Source organism: Cervus elaphus, chromosome X, assembly GCF_910594005.1.
Source record: "Cervus elaphus chromosome X, mCerEla1.1, whole genome shotgun sequence".
NCBI lineage: Eukaryota > Metazoa > Chordata > Mammalia > Artiodactyla > Cervidae > Cervus > Cervus elaphus.
In genome coordinates, this window is record NC_057848.1 from 136,968,521 (window position 1) to 136,996,470 (window position 27,950).

Consider the following 27,950-nt stretch of genomic DNA (forward strand, 5'->3'; position numbering starts at 1 on the left):
TGCTTTGTAAGTAAGCAATTATTTGTATATTGGATAGTTTAATCTCCCCCTCCTAATCTACAAACTCTAGAAAACTCAGGCAAACTCCCTGAGAAAGTCGGTACTCTACTAGTACACATAGAAAGTCCAGGATCCTTGAATCCAACTTTGTCTGATTTTAGAGCTCATGTCTAAAAGTTGAGAATTAGGCTTTATTTGGTGGATGAACCTGAGGACTTAAGCCCAGGAGACAGCCTCTCAGCTCTGAAGGACTGTTCCAAAGAGGTAAGGGAGGAGCCAGGATTATATAGGAGTTTTATAACAAAAACCAGATAGTCAAAAGTTTACTGTTAGATAGCTCAAATTAATGTGTGTGTGTTTAATCCCTCAGTCATGTCTGATTCTCTGCAGCTCCATGGACTGTAACACACCAGGCTCCTCTGTTCATGGGATTCTCCAGGCAAGAATGCTGGAGCAGGTTGCCATTTCCTCCTCCAGGGGATCTTCCCAACCCAGGGATCGAACCTTCACATTGGCAGGTGGATTCTTTACCTCTAGAGCCAACCTGGGAAACCCAAGTTTACGAATTTAGCTCTCTTCTGTGTTTGGGGAGATGCAGGAGTCTGTGCTCAGGGAAATCATTCCTTTGATATCCTGTTCTTCCCCATGCTGAGGCCCCTCAGGGCGCACCTTTGTGGGTGGCTGCAGTGAGGGGCGGGGCTTAGCTCTGGGTAGGTCCTTCGTCTCCATCCTAAATTCCCTCAGGGTTCACCACTGGAGGCTCTGGTAAGTGCCTGATGGCTTGATGGCCATCCTTTGTTAATACGACTGGCAACATTTCTCCTTCACAGGAGAAACTGGAGAAAAATGTTGACATATCTGGCTAATACTAGGACTGTGTGTGTTCTAGTGTGGGTGAATCTCTTTGTGCAAGTTCAAGTCAGTTGTAGATTTCAGGAAACCTCAGCCTTCTGTGTGTGTGGTGGGGGGGTGGTGGTAGTGGAGGAGGAAGTGTTCAGATTACCAGCAGGACTAGGTAAACTGGACCCGAGTTCTCCCACCGTATAATCCTCACATCTCTAAACGGGTAACATTAGCCAACTTGCAGGGCTGTAGTAGGACTCATTCATCTAATACGTATTTAATGAGCATCTAGTATATACCAGGTTTGGGGTTAGACGATGGGGATACAAATATGATTTAGGATGTTGGGCAGAGCGCCTATCTCATTTAGTTATACATGGTCACAGGTACTAGTATTAACACAGCTGTATGTTGACATTTGCCTGTGTCACGTAGCTTGAGACGGGGTGTGACATTTGTGACGTTGGTCACCATCCAGACGCGGGCCGGGATTATCGCGCGGCGCGACCACACCTCCGCTCCGGCCACCAGAGGGCGCGCGGCCTCTACCTTAACCGTCCGCTGAGTCTGCGCCTGCGCCGCGCTGGCTGCCCACCTTCCACTTCCCTCCCCCCAGCGCCCACGCTGCCTCGCGCCATAACGCTCCGCCCCCGTTGCCCCTAGCGGCCGTTTGTTGACTTCCGGGAACACTGGCGTCGCGGATGCGCGGAGTGTCGCTATGGGGGCCCAAGGGGCTCCCGGCGCCCGCTTGGGAGCTGAGGCACTGCCTTAGGCCCAGCCGAGTCGACCCCGCCGACTTTCTGGCCGAGGAGCAGGCTTTCCATAGCGCCATTACCATGGGGGAACCCGATGAGATGGTGCCCGGTGAGTGGCGCCCGCGGCGGTGGCGGCGGGCCGGGAGGGAGGGTCAGCGGGCTGGCGGACGGCCAGGCCCCGCCTCTGGGCCGGCCCCGTCGGGGGACAGGCCTGGGCCGCGGCCACCCGACTATGGTCGGAGTCTGGCCGCGCCCTTGCGCTTGACTGAGAGGGGAAAGAAAGGAGGGAGAGGAGGGAGACTACGGGGGAAGGGGGTGCCGGTCTTTCTTCTAATTCTTTTAAAGTAAGTTTTAGATAGTTTCTCGAAGGCAGGGGCAGTTTTCACCTCCCTATGATCTTCCCAAAGTACTTCCTTTGAGATTCTCAGAACCCGGTTGTGTATTGAACGCAGTAAAGACTGGCTAACCGGGGGACGTGCGGTAAAAGGATGGGGAAACAAATTGGAGAAAGGAGGGAGCCATTAGCGAGTGGTTTTTAGGAGACTTTACCCCTGAGCTTCAGGAATAACCTTTGGCATTGTGACCGAGTACCACGTACATTCTGTGTAACAGAAATAGACGTTTCATGAAGCAATACTTATTTTAGCCACTTGGGATGTGCTCAGATCTTTCCTGTAATACTTTACTTTTTAAAAATGGTCATTATTTGCTATTATTTTCTCCCAATCTGAGGGCTGTCTTTTCACCTTACTTATAGTTTCCTTTGTTGTGCAAAAGCTTTTAAGTTTCATTAGGTCCCATTTGTTTAGTTTTGCTTTTATTTCCAGTATTCTGGGAGGTGGGTCATAGAGGATCTTGCTGTGATTTATGTCGGAGAGTGTTTTGCCTATGTTCTCCTCTAGGAGTTTTATAGATGACCCACTAAGTTGATTTGCTGACCCACTCCTTATAACTCGGTTGGTAAAGAATCCGCCCGCAATTTAGGAAACTCCGGTTCGATTCCTGGGGTCAGGAAGGTCTGGCTAAAGGCTAGGCTACCCACTCTAGTATTCTTGGGCCTCCCTTGTGGCTCAGCTGGTAAAGAATCTGCCCCCAATGCAGGAGACCTGGGTTCGATTCTTGGGTTGGGAAGATCCCCTGGAGAAGGGAAAGGCTACCCACTCCAGTGTTCTGGTTTGGAGAATTCCATGGACTGTATAGTCCATAGGGTCGGCAAATGGACACCACTGAGCGACTTTCACTTGTATGGGTCAGGAGCAACAGTTTGAAAAAAAAAAACACTAGAGCAGAATCGTTGCATTTCTGCCAGGCTCTTGGGTTCAAACGTGATTCAGTTCCTGCCTCGAGTTCACAAGCTAGTGAGACATACAAGAAACTAAACAAAATGACAGTATCAATCGACAGAAGATGCCGCCAGGCCAGCACAGAGCCACTGGCCCCCTGGCTTGGGGGGAGGGTAACCGGGTGAAGGCTTCTTGGGGAGCCAGAGCAGGACAAAACAGTTGTAATTATTCCTTTTATTAAAAAGTCAGAGCCTGTTCTAGAACCTGGCCTCCTAAATCATTATCGGTTTGAACTCACACACCTCACAGTTCTCAAAAGGTTTTTCCACAGTGGCAAGTCTCTTGAGCATTAGTATTTATTATTAATACTTAGGTTTGTTATGTCTTTCTTTCTGATACCTGTTTAGTTTCTTTGTGTGTAGTCATCCTCCTTGAGGTTTCCTCAAAAGCGGAATCTGGTCTCGCGTGTGTGTGTGTGTGTGTGTGTGTGTGTGTGTGTGTGTGTGTTTAGATGGTGTGTGTGTGTTTAGATATTAATACCTTTAGGATCTCATAGAAGTTTTTGGTCTCTCTCCCCATATAGTGTGTGTGTGTTTAGATATTAATACCTTTGGGATCTCATAGAAGTTTTTGGTCTCTCTCCAAAATAGTATACTGGAGTAAACCAGTTTGTGAATACTCCTCTTATCAGGTAGTATTTAATGACTTCATTTAAGAATGTCCAAATCTCAACATCCTGCATCCTCACAATGTTACTGATGAAACTCAATGCTGTCCTATTTCTGTGTGTGGAGAAAAGCCTTCAGTCAGAGGCTAGACTGTTCGACGTTCACCAGTGTGAGTGGGGGATTGAGGGTATCAGCTTATTTCCAAGGAGTAGATGGTCCACCTTGTGGCAGCAGGACTCTTAGTCATTGTGACAGTATATGTCTTACTTTACACCAGTAAACAGATAATATTTACTTGATTTATTAGATCTTATAAATAAAACTAGAATGAAGTCTGGGGAGTAAAACAGTTAAGTTGGAAGAAGGAGGGTGTAGGCCGTGTGGAGCAGATAAAGTACTGGAAAAGTATTTTAGTTAACGGGCAACATAAACTTGTGAAATCAAAACTCTCATATATTTGTCTCATTTATTTGCAGATTCGGGTGCTGTGTTTACATTTGGAAAAACCAGATTTGCTGGAAATATTCCCAGCAAATTTTGGTTTAAAAATGATATACCTATGTCTCTTTCATGTGGAGATGAACATACTGCTATTATTACAGGTAGGTGTTAAAATCTTAAATGAAGATAGTAATACTTAGAGAATCCTAAGTATTGTAGATATGTTGTTTGAAACATGTTGAAGATATATAGAAAGTGAATTTTTGTTTTTTGTTTTTTTACTTTGCCAGAGAATTTTTGACAAATTGATTTATCAGGGAAGACTTTTAAGTTCCCTTAGTATACTGACATGTGATTTTCTTTGCGTATTGCTTTCTTAGAATAAATCTATTTGAATATATTCACAACATCAAAAAACTGTTACTGTATAATCTTAGAAACTCTTCACAACTAACAGAATATAGCTATAGGTAGATGGGCAAGTTAACCTGTAAAACCGATAACATTGTTTAAGTACAGCTTTTTTGTTGTTTTCTAATGACTTCATCTCACATTATGTTGAAAATGCTTCAGTTTATTATTTCTGTTTCTTTCCCACCAGGAAATAATAAGCTTTTCATGTTTGGCAGTAACAACTGGGGACAGTTAGGATTAGGATCAAAAGCAACTGTTAACAAGCCAACATGTATCAAAGGTTTGGGGTCTTTTCTTCTTTATCACTTTAAAAGTACTTTTCTATTGATTGTGTAATTCTTTAGTATAAACAATAAAGCCTTTAGTTCTTTGTTCACTGAGATTTACTTGAATATTATTGGCATTTAACTTTATTTTTCATGTGATATTCAGAACTACTTTTATATGTTAGGATTTAAAAATTGCATTGATTTTAAACCCAGAGACCACAAAGGGAATAATGATTCCTTAGTACTGTGTACTTGAACATTATTTTTTTTTTTTGCCTGTTTTGTAAACCTACTTAAATATTACTCTTATTGTATATACAGAGAACAAACAATTTTGAGTTCTGTGTCACTTGTTACGAGTTGTGAACATCATGGTTCTATGTAGTTGCAGGTTTTTATAAAACACACTTTACCCTGCTGTATGTAGTTAGCAGATGTGCTGAAGAAAACATCAGACTTAGGAGTTGATTAGTACTAGTGTTCTTACAAGAACAACAGGACAAAATGTTTCAAATCTGGATTGTCCCAGAAAATATAATACCTTTACAAAGCTTTCTTGCCATTATGTGCAAAAGCTTCTGTCTGGTTTAACCCATGAACGTCAGCTATACTTGAATGGTGATAGAGACTCCTTGACAGGAGCAGGATTCTTTATCTTTGTAGCCAGATTTTTTATTTGAGCTCAGAATTTCAGTGTAATTTATCATATCCATGCTTCCGTGGTAGCTTAGACAGTAAAGAATCTGCCTGTAATTCAGGAGACCCAGGTTCAATCCCTGGGTCAGGAAGATCCCCTGGAGAAGGGAATGGCAACCCATTCCAGTATTCCTGCCTGGAGAATTCCATGGACAGAGGAGCCTGGTGGGTTCTGTGGGGTTGCAAAGAGTCGGACACGACTGGGTGACGAACACACACATACTCACACATGCTATTTGTAGATATTGTTGTGGAACTTTTAAAGTATTCCACTAAGTCAAAAAATATTTATTGAGCACAAGCTACTAAACCCTTGGGTTTATTTACAGTGCCCACTATGCTTACTGTTCAAAATCTGATGAAAGTGGATTCATAGGCATTTGTTATTGTTGTTTAGTCATACAACTACGGTAAAGTTCTTCATTCATTCATTTACATATCAAAAACATTTACAGAACATCTCCTAAGTGCTCAGCATAGGGGCTGCAAATAGCACTAAGACAGAGTCCCTGGCTCAAAGATCTCATAGTCTAGACAATCTTATTAGCTTGTCTATTAGATATATTGGACTTCCCTAGTGGCTCAGATGGTAAAAAATCTGAGACTAACACGTAAAGAACATGTTAGTCGCTCAGTTGTGTCCAACTCTTTGAGACCACATGGACTGTAGCCCACCAGGCTCTTCTGTCCATGGCATTCTCCAGGCAAGATTACTGGAGTGAGTTGCCATTTTCTTCTCCAGGGGATCTTCCTGACCAGGGATTGAACCTGGGTCTCCTGCATTGCAGGCAGATTTTTTACCATCTGAGCCACTAGGGAAGTCCAATATATCTAATAGACAAGCTAACAAGATTGTCTAGACTATGAGATCTTTGAGCCAGGGACTCTGTCTTAGTGATATTTGCAGCCCCTATGCTGAGCACTTAGGAGATGTTCTGTAAATGTTTTTGATATGTAAATGAATGAATGAAGAACTTTACTGTAGTTGTATGACTAAACAATAACAAATGCCTATGAATGTTAACTTAGTGTTTTGTTGTGTGAGGTAGAAAGTAAACTTGATGATGGTAATGCCAGATTAGGCAATAGATCAGGTTGGAGAAAAGGCAGCATAACAATGCAGTGGATCTCAGCACATACTAATTACTTGTGGAGTTTTAAATAATATATAGATGCCTAGGTCTTACCTTAGACCTACTAACTCAGATTCTCCAGGGGTCAGGCTAAGCTATCTGTATTTTTTTTTTTTCAGAACATCATTGGTTATTATGATGCACAACTATCTCCAGAAACTTTTGATTTATTAGTTATGAAAATCAACTTAGAAGTCAGACAGGCCTGGGTTTAAATCTGTTCTACAACTTGGTCATCATTTGACCTGGATTATTTATCATTTCCATATAATCATAAAATATCTTACTTGTCATATTTTTATATTTTTAGCTTTAAAACCGGAAAAAGTGAAATTTGTTGCTTGCGGAAGGAACCACACCCTGGTTTTAACGGGTATAGTATTCAATCTCTGGGCTTCCCTGGTGACTCAGCTGGTAAAGAATCTCGACTGCAATGCAGGAGATCTGGGTTCGATCCCTGGGTTGGGAAGATCCCCTGGAGAAGGGAAGGGCTACCCACTCCAGTATTCTGCTCTGGAGAATTCCATGGGCTGTATAGTCCATGGGGTCACAAAGAGTCGGATGCAACTGAGCAACTTTCACTTCACTTCATTCAATCTGTTTGACTTCTTGTCCAGTCTGAGGACCGAGGTCTCACTCCAGTAACATTTGTGACTTTGTAAAATTAATAGAAATGGTACCTTGGTAACAGTAAGATTAGGATTTTTAAAAAATGGAAATGGACAGTACACTTGTTTGCCTATGAAAATATGCAGATAAATGTTAAGTGGATGAAGAAAAAGCTTCTTTTCTTGGATGATGTCAAGGTACAGCATCTCCTTATGTGTGTGCACACCTTCAGGGGCCGCATGCTCCTTATCTTGCTCTTTCTTCTTCTTTTCAGAGGGTGAGTGGAAGCCCTTCCTAAAAGGCTTTTGATGTGAGTTAGCACAGTTCCAATCAAAATCCAAACAGGCCGTGTGTGTGTATGAGTGTGTGTGTGTAGAAATTCACAAGGTTATTCTAAAGTTTATATGGAAAAGCCAAGGACCTCGAATAGCCAAAACAGTTTTGAAAAGATCAGAATGGAGGACTACCTGATTTTAAGACCTACTGTAAAGCTACAGTGGGGCTTCCCTGGTGGCTCAGAGGGTAAGGAATCTACCTGCAGTGTGGGAGACCCGGGTTCAGTCCCTGGGTTGGGAAGATCCCCTGGAGAAGGGCATGGCAGCCCACTCCAGTATTCTTGCCTGGAGAATTCTATGGACAGTGGAGCCTGATGGGCTACAGTCCATGGGGTCTTAGTCACACACGACTGAGTGACTAACACACACACAAAGCTACAATGATCAAGACAGTGTGCTCTTAGTAAGTAGATAGACAAAGATTAACGGAGTAGAGTCCAGATATAAAACCACATGTTTATGCCCAAGTAATATTTGACAAAGGTGCCAAGGCAATTCCATGAGGAAAGGTAGTTTCCAATAAATCCTGCTGGAGCAATTAGATATCCAGGCCCTGACCACCCAGCAGTCTTTCCCACCTCCATCCCGCACACACAGCTGCTTCTGTCTTCAGGCTCTTCTCACTGCTTCAGCCCCCACCTCACCTCTCTGCCCTCACTCAATACTTTCCCTTTGCTAAAGTGTCTTTTCTCTTTCTCTTATTCAGATTTTTGTCTTTTTAAGATCCAGTGTAAGTCTTCCTTCTTCCATAGAGCTTTTTGTGACTATTCAACTTTTTCCTTGTGTCATTCTCTGAACTGCTTCAGCATTCCACCAACTCTGATATGCTCCATATGTTTTAAATTGTGTGGTTCAATTTCCTGTGGCCTTCGAACCTCTTCCGTTTGAAAGCTAGTCTTGTTTCCTCAATTAGGTGTCATTTCTTTCTAACATAATATCTAATTTAAAATTTTTACTGATACAGAATGGTTTTGTGCTCAGTTTCCCCTATAATTTAGTGAGGCTTTACTGCCATGTGCATTTTTATGACAGATACAAGTCATTTTAATATGTATATCTTTACGTTTCATTACTTTAGAGCTTACTGGCAGTGTTTATTATCTAGGAATGATACACTATGTGATTAAGAAAATTACTAGCATTTATGCAGTGCTTATAGTGTCCCAGATTCTATTCTAAGAATTTCATAAATGTTAATTCATTTAGTCTTCATAACACCTCTATGAAGTAGACACTATCATTATCTTATTTTACAGATGAGGAAAATGAGACACTGAGACGTTAAGGATAGCTTGCCCAAAGTTACACAGCTGATAAGTGGCAAGCCAGAATTTGCACCCAGAAAGTCTGGTCCTGTGTGCTCTTGCCTAGACACAGTGCTGGACTGCCTTCCTGTTTAGGAAGGCAGAAAATTAAATATAGAAAATTAAAACAATTATGCAACATAGAGTTTCCACACTTCTAATTAGATTCTTCTTGTATTTGCCTCATTTTATTGAATACTTATTTGTTACCTATTGTATCTTAGCCTTAATGGGTATGGAAGTTAAAATTAATGAACCACATCTCTTTTAAAATGGTTTGATTTGGATTATAAACTAATTTGGAAATTACTTTCCTCTTTTTTGCTCTGAATTAATAGTTCTGCATTTCGATTGCTACTTAAACCCTAGAATAATTTATAAAATCTCACAGAAATGTAGAGCCTTGCTTGTTTTGCTGTATTTTTGACACCAAAAGGAAGCTGTTCACCAAATTGTAGGATAATGCCAGCTTTCAACTTTTCTTCACTGGTAATAGACTATCTAGTATACACTGGACTGTCTCCTAAAGATGACGACTGTGATATACTGATGTTTTCTTTTCCATGTGCAGGAGGAGGCAAAGTATATGCTACTGGAGGAAATAATGAAGGGCAGCTTGGACTTGGTGATACTGACGAAAGAAGTGCCTTCCATCTAATTAGTTTCTTTACATCCCAGCATAAGATTAAACAGCTGTCTGCTGGGTCTAACTCTTCAGCTGCACTGACTGGTAAGACTCTTTTTCCATTTCAAACTGGGACACAGCCCTTTTTTTCAGACCAGGATATACAAAATCAGTAAACTGAAGATAGCAGTCCTGTTTCGTTTTCTTTCATTGACCATGTGTTTTCAGAAGACGTTTAAAATAGAACTGAAAATCATGACAAATATTACAAGTTTATGCTTATATACATACAGAAGGTAATTGTTAAGTAACTTTTAAGCTGTACTACCCATCTGTTTCTTTTTTTTTTTTCATCTGTTTCTTTAGATATTCTTAAATGGTACCTTCGTTGCATGTTCTGAAAGTTATACTTCAGCTTTAGTGAAGTTGCTGTCAGAAATATCCCAGAAATCTGCGGGATATATGTTACTAAAATATAGTTTGTAATGGTCATTGCATCACTCTGCTCTGCCTATCAAAAGCCCATATGAGAAATTTCTTTAAAATTTGGAGCCGAGATTAACATGTCTCACTGAAGAAGCTGCCGTGTACTTCTCTGTTCCAGTCCAGAGAGGTGTGTGAGGTGCACTGTCGCTCTGGCCGGCAGGACAGCCAGAGTCGGATCTGCAGTTGCATCCTTTCAGTTCTCTCACCCACACAGTTAGCGTTTAGACCTCCTCCTTTTGGTTCTTATTTTCATATTTCCTTTTATTTGCTTTATCATGAAACACTTCAGACTTTAAAACTTTTAATTAAAAGATACAAGTAAATAAGTCTTGATCATTCTTTTCCAGAATATTTCTCTTAGTTTTTTTTCCCCCTGACAACACAACCTTTATTAGAAAGCACAGAAGTTAGCCTGGTTTTGAGATGTTAGGTATGCTAATATATCTCCTAATCTCTGAAGTTAGATTATGTATTTTCACCTGTACAAGAAAAAGTTAGCAAAATAAATTTAATTTTTTTCTTCCTCTAAAGCGTCATTCCCACAGTGTTCTCAGAGCAGAGTAGTCCCAGTCCTTCTGACCTGGGGCTTGTCTGGGAGATGTGCAGTGCCGGCATTCAGTTCAGTTACAGGTAGACTGCTTGAAAGGAGGGAACCATCTTCTGTTTAGAGACTTTAGAATAAGGAAAGGTTATTATATTCTGTCTTTGCTACTGAGGTAGAAATATGGGTGTGACTAAAGTGATATACTTTAGGTTATTCTCTATCCTTTATCATTATAGAAACATTTCATAATAGAAATAGTACTGTTAAGTAGTTCCCTGGTGTAAATGTCTTTAGTACTTTTCTTTCAAGATACATCTTTTTTCTAAATTAAAAAATAAATGTTCTGTTGGGAATATAATAACTTGCTATCCCTGCTACCTCTTAAAATGTTTTTTCCTCTTCATGTTTTATCTATAGAGGATGGCGAGCTTTTCATGTGGGGTGACAATTCCGAAGGGCAAATTGGTTTACAAGATATAACAAATATATGTGTCCCACATCAAGTGACCATTGGAAAACCTATCTCCTGGATCTCTTGCGGATATTACCATTCAGCTTTTGTAACAAGTAAGACAGAACAGTTGAATTTCTTATGTTATCTCCCATGTCTAAGTTATTACTAAATTAATAATAAAATAACATAACATTCTACATTTCTATAGAACTATCGTCATGGTACTCCTGACGAAATAATTTTGGTCTGTTCTGGTCACAGTGTTTCTTCATTTTAATAATGAGTGTTTATAATTTCAAACTATCTGACATGTTAACTGATTTTAATGAATTAATTAGATCTATTAGGAAAATAAATTTCATATATAAAAAACCCTTCTAAATGTTGGTTCTCAAATTTCTTTGCCATTAAAAACAAGACCCATGAGCCTCTTTTCTCTGGATCTGCTTGGTTCTGTACTTTGATGTATTCTGATCTTGGCCTGATAATTTGCTTTTATCATTTCAGCACATAAGTCATAGATTTTCATTGTAGGAATAGGGTTGAAGATTTGATGGAAAAGGAATATGGGATATGCTTTCCTTCAGTGGGACTTTTCTCAGGGTCCCCAATTTCTCCTTTTCCTGGACTCATTGGCAGCCTTCTTTACCTTAATTAAAATATTTTAAATGCTAGACTCTATTACAACCTCCATCTACTCTAGCAGTAACAGCAAAAGTATGATCTTGGTTTTCCATCCTATTGATGGTTTTTCTAACAATAAAAACCCCTAGGAAAACAGTTTTATGGATCCTCTTAGATATCTTTCTAAGTATTTATACTTAGAGTAGTTATAACTCTCAGTATAGATGTCACTTAAATAGTTATACATTTATTTCTTATTCTGCGCACCTCAGATCCAGGTTTAGAAAATGCTTATTGTCCCATCTTAGTGCCCCCCAGCTTTACCAATGACTTGGTAGTAGTTTGCCCTAAGAAAAGGCAAACTCTGACTTGGCTAGTTTTGTTCACTATTGTGTCAGTTTGTGTCTTGAAGAAACTGACGATCAATAAATCTTGTTGAACAAGGAGATAAGTGAATGAATGATAAATTGTTTTCCTTGGGCCAATACCACATACCAACTTATTTCCAACTTTAGGGCTCCTGAGATTGGTATAGTCTGTGCTCACTTTGTTTACAAAACAAAAAATAGAAAAAAAAACACATGAAAAAACAAATAAAGCATTGTCTTATATTTAGGCCTTAATAAAATTGCCAGTATCAATTTTTATTTACTACTGCTTTAGCCATTAGAGAAACAAGTGCAATTAATCATTTTAACTGATAGGCATTACATTGAACTTTTTTGTTTTGTTTTCTGTTTTATGCCTTTAAAAAAAGTAGCTATATTGGTGTATAGTTCACATACCATGCAATTCATCCATTGAAGGTGTGGGGAGCAGCAGGAATTTACAGACAGTAGTAGAAAGAGACTTGTCTAGACTTAGAAATTCCTTTCATATGAGAAGCAAGAAGCATGGGGAAAGGGGGAGGCATGCTGACTTACTGAGCACTTCCGTGCTGAGTACTTCAGAAAAAGTTGTGGTACAGAAAACTTCACTTTTGTGCAAATCAATCTAGAAAATGAGTTTGGCTGTGTTTGCAGTATTTGACCAAGTTTTAAGTGACACCTACCTTGTGTGTTAGATGTCACACAACTTCCCTAGGTTTTGATTTGCTAGAAGGGCTCTGTCTTCGACAGCTCGTTATACTCATAGCTAAGATTTATTACAACAAAGGAAAGATACGTATCCTTCAGAGAGGTCCCATATGCACTTCCCAGTCCTTCCTCTTCCAGGGCCACACGAGATGTGTTTTCTCTTTGGCACTGAACTACAGGGATGTGTGTGTGATGTCTCTGCCCAGGGAAGCCCTGTTCTATTCTCAGGGTCTGAGGCTTTTCTGTGGGTGGCTGGTCATGTAGGCACATCCTCCTAGCAACTCGTCATGGTACCTGCAGCTCAGGCCCTTCAACAGTGAAACCAGGTGTACATCATCAGTGTTGATGTTTGTGCAAAGCAGCCCTTTCTTAGCTTCTGGCTAAGCTGGCATAATTCATTTCTCCAGGTGTGTGTAACAGAATCACCTATCACCAGCTTAAAGAAAACACCCAAGGGCCGCATTCCCAGGGGTTAGTCAGCAGTCAGTCGTGGTGTGGTTCTCTTGGAGACATGCGAGTAATACAACAAGACGTGCTGTATTACCTCTTCTGCATGAGTGATGTAGAAGCTTATGATTAGATTATGTGTTTACCACAGTTTTTAAATTCCTGCTCTATAGGACTCACTTCAGTTCATAGAAATGAACAAAATAGTTCCTGATTTCATGAAGCTCATAATATAGTGTGCTAAGTGTGATAACAGAAGCAAATCAATAGTATTGGTATGGACAAGGCAGCAATTAAATGACATGAGTTCCTTAGTAGGAGTGTCTATCTGGAAAAAGTGCCATCTGAGTAAAACCTGCCATTTTTAGGCTCACTCACCATATTTGCTTCACACATAAGTGAGTTTTCTACAGAAAGTTTCATGAAAAGCAATTATTTATGCAATAAGTGTTATATTTAATGGACTAGACACACTACTAGGTTCTATAAATATCATAGTGAGCAAGACAAAATCCATGTCCTTTTGGGGATTTAATGTCTAGACATTTTTCTTTATTAAAAGTAAGTGGAAGAAGTAAGATCATCTTGTCTATGTATTGTGAAACAGATAAAATAATTTTCTAGTTGTTACTGGTAGTGATAGTCATGAATTCTTCATGAAGATTTTGGATTAGAATAATCAAGAGGAAGGGAAAATCTACCTTTATTCCTTACTATTAAGTATCTCAAGAAAGGTCAGATTTATTAAGTTTATGTTTTCTAAATTTTTTTTCAAACGTAAGAACATGTACCAAAAAGACCAGTATTTTGTTCATGTCTCTGTCATCATCGATCCCTCTTTTTTTTCTTCAATAGCTGAGGGAGAACTGTACACCTTTGGAGAACCGGAGAGTGGGAAGTTAGGTCTTCCCAGAAAGCTCCTGGTCAATCACAAAGTACCCCAGCTGGTGCCTGGAATTTCTGAGAAGGTGATCCAAGTTGCTTGTGGTGGAGGGCACACAGTTGTTCTTACAGGTACGGGTGCAGCTCCGTTCCCTGCTTTCTGTGGTACCTAATGAAAACCTTTTTTAACATTCGCTTATTTTTATTGTGGTAAGAACACTTAACATCTGATCCACCATCTTAACAGAATTTTAACTGTATAATACAGTAATGTTATCTTATAGGCACAATCTGGTATGACAGGTCTGTAGAACTTTCACCTTTGCGTAGCTGAAATCCATTTATTAGCAGCTCCCTTCTCCACCACCCTAGTTCCTGGCAACCACCATTCAAGTCTCTGCCTCAGTGAGTTTGTATGTTTCAGATACTTCATGTAAGTTGACTTTGCATCTTTTTCCGTTAAGATCTCTACTTTTTGTTCCTATAGTTAGTTAACATTTCTGGCCTATGGAAGATATTGCTAAGTAGAAAAAAAATGAATCTTGTTGAATCGTTTTTGCTTACATAATTGACATTTTCATGACCTTAACACCTTTAATGGAAGCAAATAACTTTTTTAGCTTATTTTCAAGAACACTTTGTTTTCCTCATGTATATGTATTCCATATTTAAAATTGACATTAATTTTTCTGAAATACTTTATTTTGAAGTATTTTGAAGTATATTTTGAAGCTCCTTGTTAATAGTCTTTTCTACTTGTCATTGGTAATTCTTTTCTTTGATATTCACAATATCTAACTTGGTGATTTCTTTGTGATTTTTATGTCTGTTACAGTAATTCATTAAAGGGGGTTAAGATTTTAAATGACAGATAAGAATACAGAGTTAGAACCTTAATGATAATGTCCCTTTTGGCTTCTGAATTTTGTTTTTGGTATGATATGTGACTTCTTAGGATGCTAATCAATATAATTAAAATATACTACCTATTAATATGCTTACATTGATGCTCCCAGATTTGTTCAGCATTAGATTTATTTTAAATGAGTAGTATAGAGGTAATGCAGTTAGGTAGTGAATAATTATGATACTTTTTAGTAAAAAGAAACAGTTTTTGAAGTCACCACTTAATCTTCAGTAACCCAAAGCTAGAAGTGTTCTAGACAAATTTTTAAATAACATCCAATTCTTAGATATTGCTTAAATGTTGCAAGGTGATTAAGCAGTGTATTATCTTTAGATTTTCCTCTCTTACATCACTTTTCCTTGACTTCCTATTCTAGTCCTGGTCATGCTTATAAAGCTATGGTTTCCCATAATTGCAATTTCCAGATGGAATATTTTCAATGTGAGAAATATTTTTTTCCAGGTCCTCCACTCTAAATTTGGAAATAATTCTGAAGTTTAAGATTTTTTTTAAACTTCTGCTGATAAAGTGAATTTTTATATAATTTCTGAAAGATTTATTCTAGGAATTAAACTTTAATCTTTATAAATTATCTGAAAATTTATTCTGTAGGCAGAAATGCAATTTATTCTTGCATCATGTATTTTCTCTGGTTTATACCAAGATTATAGAAAGAATTAATTTACTAGGTTTATACCAAGGTTTATACCAATTAATTTACTAGGTTTATACCAAGATTATAGAAAGAATTAATTTACTAGGTAATTGACAGTTATTCTGAAGGACGCAATGTTGACTATATAAAATGTGTCATTAAACCATATATTATAAAATATTTTCAAGATAATCTTTTAATTATACTTAAAATTTTAAATGCACATATATGCACATAAGTGTGATAGTTTCTTATAGTATAATAGACATTTAGCTTTCTGTGAGCTTTGTTTTGAAGTAAAAAGCCATGTTGCCAGAACCTGATTGTTTTCTCCAGATTTTTGGAGACTTTCGAATCTCACAGATCATTAAAGTTTTTATATTTTAAGTTTTTTATTTTGTAAGAAAATATGAGGACCTACAGAAGATTGCCAACTTCCAGTTTGCATTTGGCTAAATATGAACATTGCAAGAAAAATGCAATCTGTTTTCACCATTATATCATAAAATAAGGGTCATTTTCAAAACAAAAATTTTAAAGCTCTTAATTTTATAATAAAAGACACCCCCTTAAATTGTATAAATTTATCTGTATGAAAGATTCACTACTTTGCCTATTTTTTAAAATTTATTCATGAACCTTTGAAGGCTTTATTATGAGCCAGTCCTGGTGAGAAACCTGTGTTCTGAAGTAGTATGGATAGAAATATTAAATATTTAGTCCTAATTGATAAAGAAATGAACCTAAAGAGTGTATGATCATCAGTTTGAGTAAGTACTAAGTTAAATACCTAAGAGTTATCAGATACTTTGCAAGATCATAAAGCCAAGAATAGCTAATCATCTGTTCTAAATGGTTCTCTTAACTAAAGGGAATGGCTTGGATTAGATGATTCTCTGGAGGCCCTCCCCAGCTTTGTTTTTTCTTGTGTCGGTAATTCTGATCTTAAAAGTCTCTTTAGATCCGACTTTACTGATCTTAAAGTCAATAAAATACTTTAAAGATAATTAGTTCATTGTTGATAAATTTATTTAAAACTTGATATTTTTATATAACTACGATAGATTACACAATATAGCTACTGGTTGTAGTGATAGTCAGGGAAACGATGGATTGCTGTTGAGAAAGTATCAGACTGGGACTAGGACAGACTTAAGTGAGACCGAGTGATCCATGTCATTTTGTATGTCATCCACAGCAGTTATCAGAAGACAAGAAAGGCTTGGTTATTAGATTGGGTTCACAATGAAGTCTGGACCCTCAAAGAAAATAAGAACTTAACTTCTCCAGATTATATTTAGACAAACTTAAGATCTCTACAGGGCTACACAAGTATCTAGTTGTGAAATGAAATGTATTCTGTGAAATTAGAGTAATATTTGTCTGAAGCCAACTAATCAAATCTGTTTTCCTAAGACGGTATTATTTATTAACATTGAATTACATTGTTAAAAATGTTACAAAGGTGGGATGACTAAAAATTATATTGATTTTTGTATATAATGTCCTTAGGTAAGAGTCTTCAGTCACTTAAAAATAATAGAAGCTATTGTCATTGCTAATCATTCAAGCACACAAGGGAACAGAATAAGGACAAAACTTTTGTAACTTGATTCAGTCTGCCTGAACAGCCTAATTTCACAGCCCAAGAAACTAGGAGTAATTGTTGGCCAGCTTGAGATAGACAGTTTTTTCACTTACCCAACATCCTCCTATTAAGCTGAATGTTTAGAATTGGAGATATGCTATGTGATTATTAGTTTTACTAGAGATAGTGTTTTTTACACTAAAATAAAGGTCTCTTTGCCATTGCCTCAGTGTGGCTTCATATCCTTGACACTGTGTTGTCTTTAAGCAATAATATCTTTGTGTCTTATTCATGAAGTAAACATTAGAAAGAAAAATGTAAAACTATATGACAATAGTTATGTGTTCATCAGTATCCTGTGTTGTCCCAATAAGGTGAGTTGATTAGATAATTACTTTTTAGAAAATTGTTCTTTTACTACTTACTGACTGTCCCATTGTGTTTTTAAACCTTCCTGTATGTTTTCTCATTTAATCCTCGCAGCAGGTCTTTTAGATAGAGTTTACAGCATTAGGGAATTTAAGTAGCTTGTCTGCTTGCCACAGCTAGTAGTAATGAAGGTTTGGGCTTCTATCTGAATCTGAAGCTCTCGCTTCTATAACTGCAGCAGGAGAGGCAATGTGTTGCACTGCGGAGAAGCACACCAATGCAGTCGACACTGTGCCTCCTGAGGCAGGGGCCCAGAAGCATTGTGTGTCTAAAAGGACACTTACGTCGCCACTTGTTTATCCTGTTCTTGGGCTTTTCCATTTCTCAAGACTATATGAGCTAATACTTACTAAATTATTGGAGTTCATTTGGAATCACTTCAAAACTACTAATATTACATAGGATGGATAAACAGCAAGGTCATATTTTATATTCAGTATCCTATGATAAACCATAATGGAAAAGAATATGAAAAGAATATATGTATAACTGAGTCACTTTGCTGTCTAGCAGTAATTAGCACAACATTGTAAATCAACTATACTTCAATAAAATTTTTTTAAAAATTTAAATAATATAGAGGAAAGGCTTTTCCCCTCCTCTGATTATTATTGCACTTCGTAATAAATGAGCTTTGTGCTGTGCTGTGCTTAGTAGCTCAGTCGTGTCCTAGGCTTTGCAACCCCATGGCCCCCACCAGGCTCCTCTGTCTATGGGGATTCTCCAGGCAAGAATACTAGAGTGGGTGGTGATGCCCTCCTCCAGGGGATCCTCCCAACCCGTGGATCGAACCCAGGTCTCCCACATTGCAGGTGGCTGCTTTACCATCTGAGCCACCCGGGAAGCCCAAGAACACTGGAGTGGGGAGCCTGTCCCTTTTCCAGGGCATCTTCCCAACCCAGGAATCAAACTGGGGTCTCCTGCATTGCGGGTGGATTCTTTACCAGCTGAGCTACCAGGGAAGCTCTAAATGAGCTTTACCTGTGAATAAATGTAGCATATCTGCTGTAAGTTTTAATTCTCATGCAGATTTTCCTCTGAGATTATTTTCTAAAATAGGTTATTCCATTAAACTACTGTTAAAAGTAAGGACCTTTTCTGTGGGAAACACTATTCGTTTATTTAAGTCAGTGAAAGGAATTAGCTTAATGACAACTGATGCTTTTTGACTGAGTGGTAATTATAGGGACTTTTTTGGTTTCACTGACTTTTGTGTATTTAGCAGTTCCTTCTATCATTATATGTAAGAGATGGAATTAGGCCCATGACATAATTGTTACAACTGTGTACCTTGTCATTTTTCTCTTCCTTTATCGAATATATAGTTAAGTATTAGGTATTCTTACATGAGTGTTTCTTTGAGAGACCCTTAACGTACTTTATAGAAGAGGATCCATCACCATTTTTCCAGATATAATGATGACAGTATCTGTATCTCTGAAATCCTTTTCTGGTATTTGCCTCTCCCTTTTCAGAGAAAGCCGTGTATACCTTTGGGCTGGGACAGTTTGGTCAACTGGGTCTTGGCACTTTCATTTTTGAAACTTCAGAACCCAGAGTCATTGAGAGTGTTAAGGATAAGAAAATAAGTCACGTTTGCTGTGGAGAAAATCACACAGCTTTGATAACAGGTATGGATCAAATTTCTGTTAATATACTTAATGGAACTGGGTATATTTTATTACAAAATAAATACTATAGAGAATGAATGTATCTGACTAAAACAGAGGAATTAATAAGTGAGAAAATGTAATTCCTTGTTTAATATGCCAATGTATAAAGTTGTAAACTCCTTTTTCATATTTTAGTTCAATTTAAAATCAGTGTAAATGATCCGAAGATTTAGAGCCTCAAAATACGTCAGTGCTCTCAGAGGTGAGACCATAGTATTATACTTTGGCAGAAAGCTGGAGTCTTTTTGAAACTATTGATTTGAAGGCTCTAAACTCTGCTCACACCAAGAGGAAAATCTCCTAAGAAGGAACTTATTTTAAAACATTCTCCGTGTTCAATCTGACAGTACCATTCAGGCTGAGTAAATTCTTAGAATGCTTCTGCCACTAGGAGGTGTTTTCAGGAGTAACTTTCCTACTTTCTCCACAGTGCTAGCAGTTCTCGCTCTCCTGCTCTGTAGTTTCTCCTTCTATCTGGGAAGATGCTGCTTTGGGCCTACTTCTCAACCACAGAAACTAGGTGCTGCCAGTGTAGGACTCAGTAAAGGGGCTTCCCTAAAATGACTGACTCACCCATAGATAATTCATACACTGCACAATTTTAATTGCTTTGGAACAAAAGGCTCTGTAATTTTTTTATTTATAGCTCACAGTTCTATCGAAAAAGCAAAGCATTAAAAAGTCGTAACTCATATAATATTTGAAATAATCCAGATACTGGTATTTCTGTGTTTTCCTCCTTCTCTACAAAAGTTTCTGCTATGGTGGAGCTCATCTAATGGTATCTGGTTGGGGGAAGTAGGGATCAGCAAATGCAAGGTACTGCCATATACTGGCCCTTGTTCCCCAAAGAACCTTTCAGAGAGCACTGGTTGCCTGTTTTCCAGTATCAGTGTCCTTGTTAAAAGTACAGTCGCTAAGTGTAGTTGCTAAGTCGTGTCCGACTCTTTGTGACCCCATGGACTGTAGCCCACCAGGTTCCTCTGTCTGTGGAATTTCCTAGGCAAGAATACTGGAGTGGATTGCCATTTCCTTCTCCTGGGAATCTTCCCAACCCAGGGATCAAACCTGGGTCTTTGTATTGCAAGCAGATTCTTTACCATCTGAACCACAAAGGAAGCCCATTACGTTAAAGTCCTTGTTAATGTACATCCTTGTTATGTTAATGAACATCCTTGTTACTACCTTAAAGTCCTTGTTAATGTAGCATGAAATTGAACTATACACAATGTAAAGAATTATTCATTCATAGTCCCAGAAAAGTTGTTGATATGTATGCCTTACTGCTGGGCCCTTAAACTCAGTTTCTCTGTCCTTACTGCCATTTTCCATCAACTCTATCTAAATTGCCACTGATAGTTGTCGTGGTCTGGGTGCAGACTGGAAAAGAATTTCCAGACATGAGACAGAATGAGAGGAAAATAAAATTTATTAGAGTGGGAGACACTGTTAGAACAGTGGGCCAGCTCAAGGAAGAACCGATGTTGAATAGGGGTCCTCAGTACACTTTTATACCCAGGGTACAAGGAGTGGGATGGGGTCTTGTGGGTCATTTGCTGATTGGATGAGGCATACACCCAGTATACTGGGTGGGGGAAGTGTATGGATGTGAGAGTTGGACTATAAAGAAAGCTGAGCACCGAAGAATTGATACTTTTGAACTATGGTATTGGAGAAGACTCTTGAGAGTCCCTTGGACTGCAAGGAGATCCAACCAATACATCCTAAAGGAAATCAGTCCTGAATATTCATTGGAAGGACTAATGTTGAAGCTGAAACTCCATCACTTTGGCCACCTGATGCAAAGAACTGACTTAAAAGACCCTGATGCTGGGGGAAATTGAAGGTGGGAGGAGAAGGGGATAACAGAGGATGAGATGGTTGGATAGCATCACCGACTGAGTGGACATGAGTTTGAGTAAACTCCGGGAGTTGGTGATGGACAGGGAGGCCTGGCGTGCAGTCCATGAAGTTGCAAAGAGTTGGACGCGACTGAGTGACTGAACTGAACTGAATGGGGTAGGAGGGGAGACAGGTTATACTGTTCCATTAATAGTTACAACATGGAGGAGGGAAGGACGATAAGGGTCTGGTTTTTCCATTCCTGCATTACAAGACCCTCCTTGGTTTTATCTGCTCTTTCATCCTTGGTTCACCACAATAGTAAATATACACTTTTTACAGATCCTTTAACATGTAATTAGGTTATTTGGTTAAAATTTTGTAATACCTTTCCTCCTGATGAAAGAAATTATAGCACAAATAATTGAATTATTAATTTTGTTTGACTGTTTTGGTCGTGAGTCCTCCGCAGGAGTAGATGTTATGAATTTTTTTGTTGTTGTTCAAGACTAATGAGAGGTATGTAGTGAGTTATCAGAAAGTTCTTACCAGTTCCCCATTATAGCCAGTGGTTCATGTTTTTAAAAGCTCTCTGAGGTTGGAAGTGTGATCGGACAGCTTGATCAGAGCTTATTTTTTCTGGCTAAAGATACTCAAGTTTAAAAAAAAACCTTAACATTTTGAATAAGGGAAGTGAAAGTCACTCAGTTGTGTCCGACTCTCCGCAACCCCATGGACTACAAAGTCCATGGAATTCTCCAGGCAAGAATACTGGAGTGGGTAGCCATTCCCTTCTCCAGGGGATCTTCCCAACCCAGGGATCGAACCCAGGTCTCCCGCATTGCAGGCGGATTCTTCACCAGCTGAGCCACCAGGGAAGCCCTTGTGAATAAGGAAATCAGGGTCAAAAAAAGGAGGAGGAAAGCAACAAAAATAGGGAGTACACATAAAGAAAGGAAACAAATACCTAAAAGTAAGAATTATAACAATCTAAATTGAGAATCTAAATGCTGGTTTATTGGTTATTTATAGGGAATCTTTTTGTTTTTAATATATTAAGTTTTGAACTTGCCACTTCAGTGAATTATGGTTATTTTTTCAGAAAATTCTCTTGGTTTTTCTTAGTATACGGTTACTTTGCCATCTTAAAGTGCAAGTTCCCAAATATGATCTTGTCATTTCCCAGCTTAAAACCATTCATTTAGGTTATTGGTGTTCTTAATATCTGCCTTAGAATCCACCTACAATGCGGGAGACCCCGGTTCGATTCCTGGGTTGGGAAGATCCCCTGGAGAAGGGATAGGCTACCCACTCCAGTGTTCTTGGGCTTCCCGGGTGGCTCAGCTGGTAAAGAATCTGCCTGCAATGTGGGAGACCTGGGTTTGATCCCTGGGTTGGGAAGATCCCCTGGAAAAGGGAAAGGCTACCCACTCCAGTATTCTGGCCTGGAGAATTCCATGGACTTGTATAGTCCATGGGGTCGCAAAGAGTTGGACATGAGTGAGCGACTTTCACTTTTACTTGTTCATAATGTAGAGTTCAAAAATGCTTAATATGAGCTAATAAGATACTCTGCAGTGTGGCTCCTTGTTACCTCTTCAGACTCATCTCATACCACTCTCCCCTTTGTGCTCCACACACATTGGTTGCCTCTCGGCTTCTTGACTGTGTTATGCTTTCTGTGCTTGGTATGTACTGCTGGCCTCTGCCTGAAAAATTCTTTGCTCCCTCCCTCTTGTAGCTAAACCCTAATCCTTTCAGCTTCAGTTTGAAAGCCTTTCCTAATCACTGGTTTAGAGGGAGAGCCCCTCCTCTGTACCTGTACTGGCACCATTTCCTTTATTTCTGCTTCCATGGCACTGACCTCACTTGAGATGGAGAGTATGCAGGAAAGGCTTGAGGAGTGAAGGTTCAGACTAGCTGCTATGGCCGCAGACAAAAAGATTAACTGGCGAGGTGACAAAATTACTCATCATTATCTTGGGCCCGGCTGTACAGGGGACCCCCCCCCCCAATGTTGGTATCCCCAACAAGCAGCATGGTTGGTTTATGGCATTTCCTTCAGGAGCTTTCCACAACCCCGAAGCAGAAGTAAGAGAGAGGATTGATCCAGTCTAGTGGTGTTTTGGTCTCCCCAGGGGACACATGGCAATATCGGAGATATTTTTGATTGTCATAGTTGCAGAGGCGGGCATTTAATAGATAGAAGCCATGGATATTGCTGAACATTCCACAAGGCACAGGACAAACCCATATAGTTGGGAATTATCCAACCTCAAATGTCTGTAGCGCCAGAGTTGACAAACCCTCAATGACCTGAGGGAAAAAGAAAATAAATTGGGATGTAGAAGGTCAGAATACAAAAATCTCCTTCTCTTTGATAAGGTGGTATTTATCATGAGAGCTCATGCTGGATTGCTGCTGCTCCATACAACACCTCGCAGGACTGGGTCTCAACTTCACAAGCCACCAAGGGCTTAGTGATTTATTCTCGTGGTATCTATTGCCTAATGTTATGTGTGGACAACAGAAACCATAGTGTGGAAACATCAATGGACCAGAGTAAATTCAATGCAGAATATGAGGGGAAAATTGCAATGTCAATTAATATATCTACTGTTTACAAATAGATCCATCAAAGTAACACTTTCATAATTCTCTCTTTTTTTCATTTTAGAATCAGGCCTTTTGTATACTTTTGGAGACGGTCGACATGGAAAACTGGGACTCGGAATGGAGAATTTTACCAATCAGTTCGTTCCCGCATTGTGTTCTAATTTTTTGAAGTATATAGTACATTTGGTAAGGGCTTCACATTTCCCTGTTTACGTGTTCATATTCCTATATTTGATTCTTTTGGGATTTCATAGAAAATGAGTCCTTTTACATTTAGATGAAATATTATCATGGCTCTATCTAGTGAATATACTTGTGTCCTAAAGGCCAAATGTCAGACATCACAACACTGAAAATCTGTCCTTTTTCTAGTGTTTCTTCTCACTCATAGTAGTCATCTGTAAATGTTTGTTGGGTTAGATACCATTCAGACCCTCAGATCCTGCTGATAATAAATGAGTTTTGAAAATACTTTTATTTAGCTAAGTGCTATTTGGATTAAGTGTTGTTTCAGTATTGTCCGCATTAGGCACCATATCTCTGTTGTTTCTAACACTTGCCAATTAAGAACGATAGATGAAAATTTTGTTTAGTCTGTGATAATAGTAAGGGCTTCCCAGGTGGCACAGTGGTAAAGAATCCACCTGCAGTGCAGGAGATGCAAGAAATTTGAGTTTGATCTCTGAGTCAGGAATATCCCCTGAAAGAGGAAATGGCAACCCACTCCAGTATTTTTGCCTAGAAAATCCCACAGACAGAGGAGCCTGGCAGGCTACAGTCCATGGGGTTGCAAAGAGTCAGACATAACTGAGCAACTGTGTGCACACACACCACAGGCACACACACATGCACACACACACTGATGATAATATTGTTGCAGGAAGGGGGACCCCTTCTAGGGCCCAAAACTGGGCTCTTGTCTAACACTCTGAAATGAATTGTCCGAGGAGACACATGTGCTGACAAAGCAAGAGATTTTATTGGGAAGGGCGCCCGGGTGGAGAGCAGGAGGGTAAGGGAACCCAGGAGAACTGCTCTGCTACGTGGCTCGCAGTCTCAGGTTTTATGGTGATGGGGTTAGTTTCCGAGTTGTCGTTAGCCAGTCATTCTGACTCAGAGTCCTTCCTAGTGGTGCATGCCTTGTTCAGCCAAGATGGATGCCAGACAGAAGGATTCTGGGAGGTGGTCGGACATGTGGTGTCTTCTTTTGACCTTTCCTGAACTCTTCTGGTTGGTGGTAGCTTATTAGTTCCCTGTTCCTTACCAGGACCTCCTGTCGTAAAATAACTCATGCAAATGGTTACTGTGGTGCCTGGCCAGGGTGCACAGTTTCAGTCAGTGTGCTTCCCCTAACAATATCACTTGGAATTTGTTCCCCAGAGGCTCAGAGCCTCATACTGTGGAACACTTCCCATTTCTTGATTTGACACCTATTTGATGAATACCTGCTTGGTACAAGATACTGGACTGAGGATGAGCAATACAGAGCATGCAGTGATGAACACTGAGACCAGATTCTCACTCACTGAGCTTATAATCCTGTGTGCGGGTGTGTGTGTTGGTTGCTCAGTTGTGTCCGACTCTTTGCAACCCCATGGACTATAGTCCTCCAGGCTCCTCTGTCCATGAGACTCTCTAGGCAAGAATACTGGTGTGGGTTGCCACTCGCTTCTCCAGGGGATCATCCTGACCCAGAGATTGAATCCGGGTCTCCCGCATTTCAGACAGATTCTTTACAATCTAGCCACCAGGGAAGCCCCTGTATAATCTTATGGGGAAGATAATTTTTTTAAATGTTATACATAAAACAGATCCATTTTAACTTTGGAAATATTATGAAGGAAAGGTTCAGGGTATGCTATTCTATGTTGCAATGTAGAACTCTATGAAGATACCAAAAGTCTCTATATTGTAAACACTACATAATGTTTTTTTAAGCATTTTATTGAAAACTACTTATTTCTTAAAGTCCTTAAGATGTTGATTACGTTTTTCATTCTTTCACCATTGTGCATGCTTGCATTTTGCTTTTGGGGCTTTTAAGCATTAAACTTAAGAAACCTTCACGTAAAGAGAAAGGCTTGAAGACATGTTTATCCCAAGAGACTGATGTATTCTTGGGTCCCTTATTACTTTTTTAAATTTATTAAATTTATTTTAATTGGAGGATAATTACTTTACAATATTGTGATGGTTTTTGTTGTACAATGACATGACCCATGGATCACTTATATTTAAGTAGAACTTGTCTGATTTTTTTCAAGTTGTTAGTGTTGCTCCCAGATTAAAATAGCATTTTCTAACTTGTGAAGAGAAATATAATGTGCCAGATAGTTTTTTCTCTATACTATATATTCAGTTGAAAGTAAAATGATGTATTAGATTTGGTCTAATTTTCCGTAATAGTTTTTAAAGAATATATATTGTAATTCGTGTGTTTTGTGTGTGTGTGTGTGTGTGTGTGTTGTGTGTGTGTGTGTGTGTGTGTGTGTGGAGGGAGAGAAGGAGATAGATTCAATCATTCAGTCTAGGAGGTCTACTGCTAAGTTAATGTTTTGTAGCTAAAAACTGCTAAAAACCCATTTGTGTTTGAAGCCAATGTCGATGAATTTATCGGTGAATTTATGCTGCAGGTTGCTTGTGGTGGATGTCACATGCTAGTTTTTGCCACTCCACGACTTGGTATGGCAGAAGATGTTGAGCCAGATGAAATAAATAATTCTTGCTTACCTTCGGCTATATCTGTGCCTATCAGTGATCCACCTTTAGAAAACATGCTGCAGAGATCTTTATCAGCACGTGTGCGCCGTAGAGAGAGGGTACGTTTGTGACCTGTTCTATATAATAAGACTGTCTAGTGCTGCAAAGAAAACTGGAAGAAAACAAATTTATTTTCTTTTTAAACCAAAGAAGGATCTTCTTAGATAAATTTACTATATAAAATGATTAGAATTAATGGCTTACAAACTTTTAAAGAAAACTCAGAATTAAACTGTTAAATTAGAAAATTGAGATGATCATAGATAACCTTTGTAGACAGTGGTACTGCTAAATTGTTGTCTCAACTGTATATGAATTGACTACTATTTTGGTTTTGTCTTTTAAAGCTAATACGTCATGAGCAGTGAAAGGTTATATAGTATAAGTAATGAAAGGTTGAAAACAAAAAATAAGGACTTTGGGTTGAAAGAGGGAATGTTCTTTCTTAATTAAATTTAGGGATTCTCATTCTGTGCTTTAAAATGATCATTATATAAAGTAATTAGCCTCCAACTAATAAAAATAAATGGAAAGAAAAAAAGTAGTAATAATAACAAAAACAAATCATCACCAAAAAAAAATAAAATAAATAAAATGATCATTACAATGACACTTATATTTTAAAAAGTAAAATCCCAAGTAATTTTTAAAGGAGACATTCCTTTTTAAATAAAAATTACTTTAAATTCCCAAATGTATGCCTTTAGAGGTAAAAAGTTACATTTGGCTTTTTATTATGAAAAAGTATATATGGAAAAATTAAGAAATATCCCGTAAGTATTTTGTAGTTGGTTTGTGTTTCTTGAGTAACTGTTTTCTTTCAGGGAAGGCAGAGAAAACACACATACACTTTTCCCATCTGGTGAAAAACATAGCTCCAGATTGACGATTTAGAGCAACTTAGACATAGAGGCAACAAAACAAAACATTTTTGAGCCCTTGGGGATTATTCAAGAGTGAACATTGTAGGATGTTGGCCAATCTGAAGTCTCTCTCTTCGATAGTTTTTGCAACCTCAGGGCAGTTTACATCAATATTAAATATATGACATCATCTAACAGTCTATTTAACCTGTTTGCTTTAAAGGAGAAATCCCCAGACTCTATTCGAATGACGGGAACACTACCTCCAGTTGAAGGGACTTCCCCACAACCCATTTGTTTTTTGCCTCGCTTAGTTCCTTTCTCTATGTCTACAACTAACCTGCTAGAGAAAATGATGACTGAAAATGAAAACTCTCCGCCCCCAATGGAGCCAGGTAACATTTGATGCTCTGCTTGCTCTCAGAAGAAATGTACCGTTTATTCTTACTGTTTTCATGTTCATCTTCAGATATTTTCTCCACTTAAATTGTTTTCTTCCTAGTTAGAGACTGACATCTCATTCGAATTCAAATCCAGGAATACTCTGACTAACAGAAAGCATCTCTGATGACCTTAAAAATCCCATGTGATGACAGCAGCGTATCTTTATAGAGCAGTGTATAACATACATATCACCTTCTCTTACATTATCACCTTTAAACCCAGAAGCAACCCGAAATAGGTGGGAGTTAGATTCTTCATTTTTATATATGAGAAAAACAAGGCTTT

At 38.8% G+C, this 27,950-nt stretch overlaps 1 protein-coding gene across 6 annotated transcripts in view; it reads left to right on the forward strand.

Annotated features, from left to right (window-relative positions):
- Window positions 1-1,521: 1,521 nt before the first annotated feature.
- RPGR (retinitis pigmentosa GTPase regulator) overlaps window positions 1,522-27,950 on the forward strand; it is a 74,819-nt gene continuing 48,390 nt past the window's right edge. For all 6 annotated transcript variants that reach the window (XM_043896965.1, XM_043896964.1, XM_043896967.1 and 3 more), the window contains exons 1-11: window positions 1,522-1,707; window positions 4,026-4,151; window positions 4,592-4,684; window positions 6,813-6,875; window positions 9,322-9,480; window positions 10,823-10,972; window positions 13,862-14,020; window positions 18,943-19,098; window positions 23,660-23,784; window positions 26,232-26,417; window positions 27,445-27,616. In XM_043896965.1, the coding sequence (XP_043752900.1) occupies window positions 1,545-1,707; window positions 4,026-4,151; window positions 4,592-4,684; window positions 6,813-6,875; window positions 9,322-9,480; window positions 10,823-10,972; window positions 13,862-14,020; window positions 18,943-19,098; window positions 23,660-23,784; window positions 26,232-26,417; window positions 27,445-27,616 (1,552 nt within the window). In that variant the 5' untranslated portion in view covers window positions 1,522-1,544. The remainder of the gene's footprint in view (window positions 1,708-4,025; window positions 4,152-4,591; window positions 4,685-6,812; window positions 6,876-9,321; window positions 9,481-10,822; window positions 10,973-13,861; window positions 14,021-18,942; window positions 19,099-23,659; window positions 23,785-26,231; window positions 26,418-27,444; window positions 27,617-27,950) is intronic.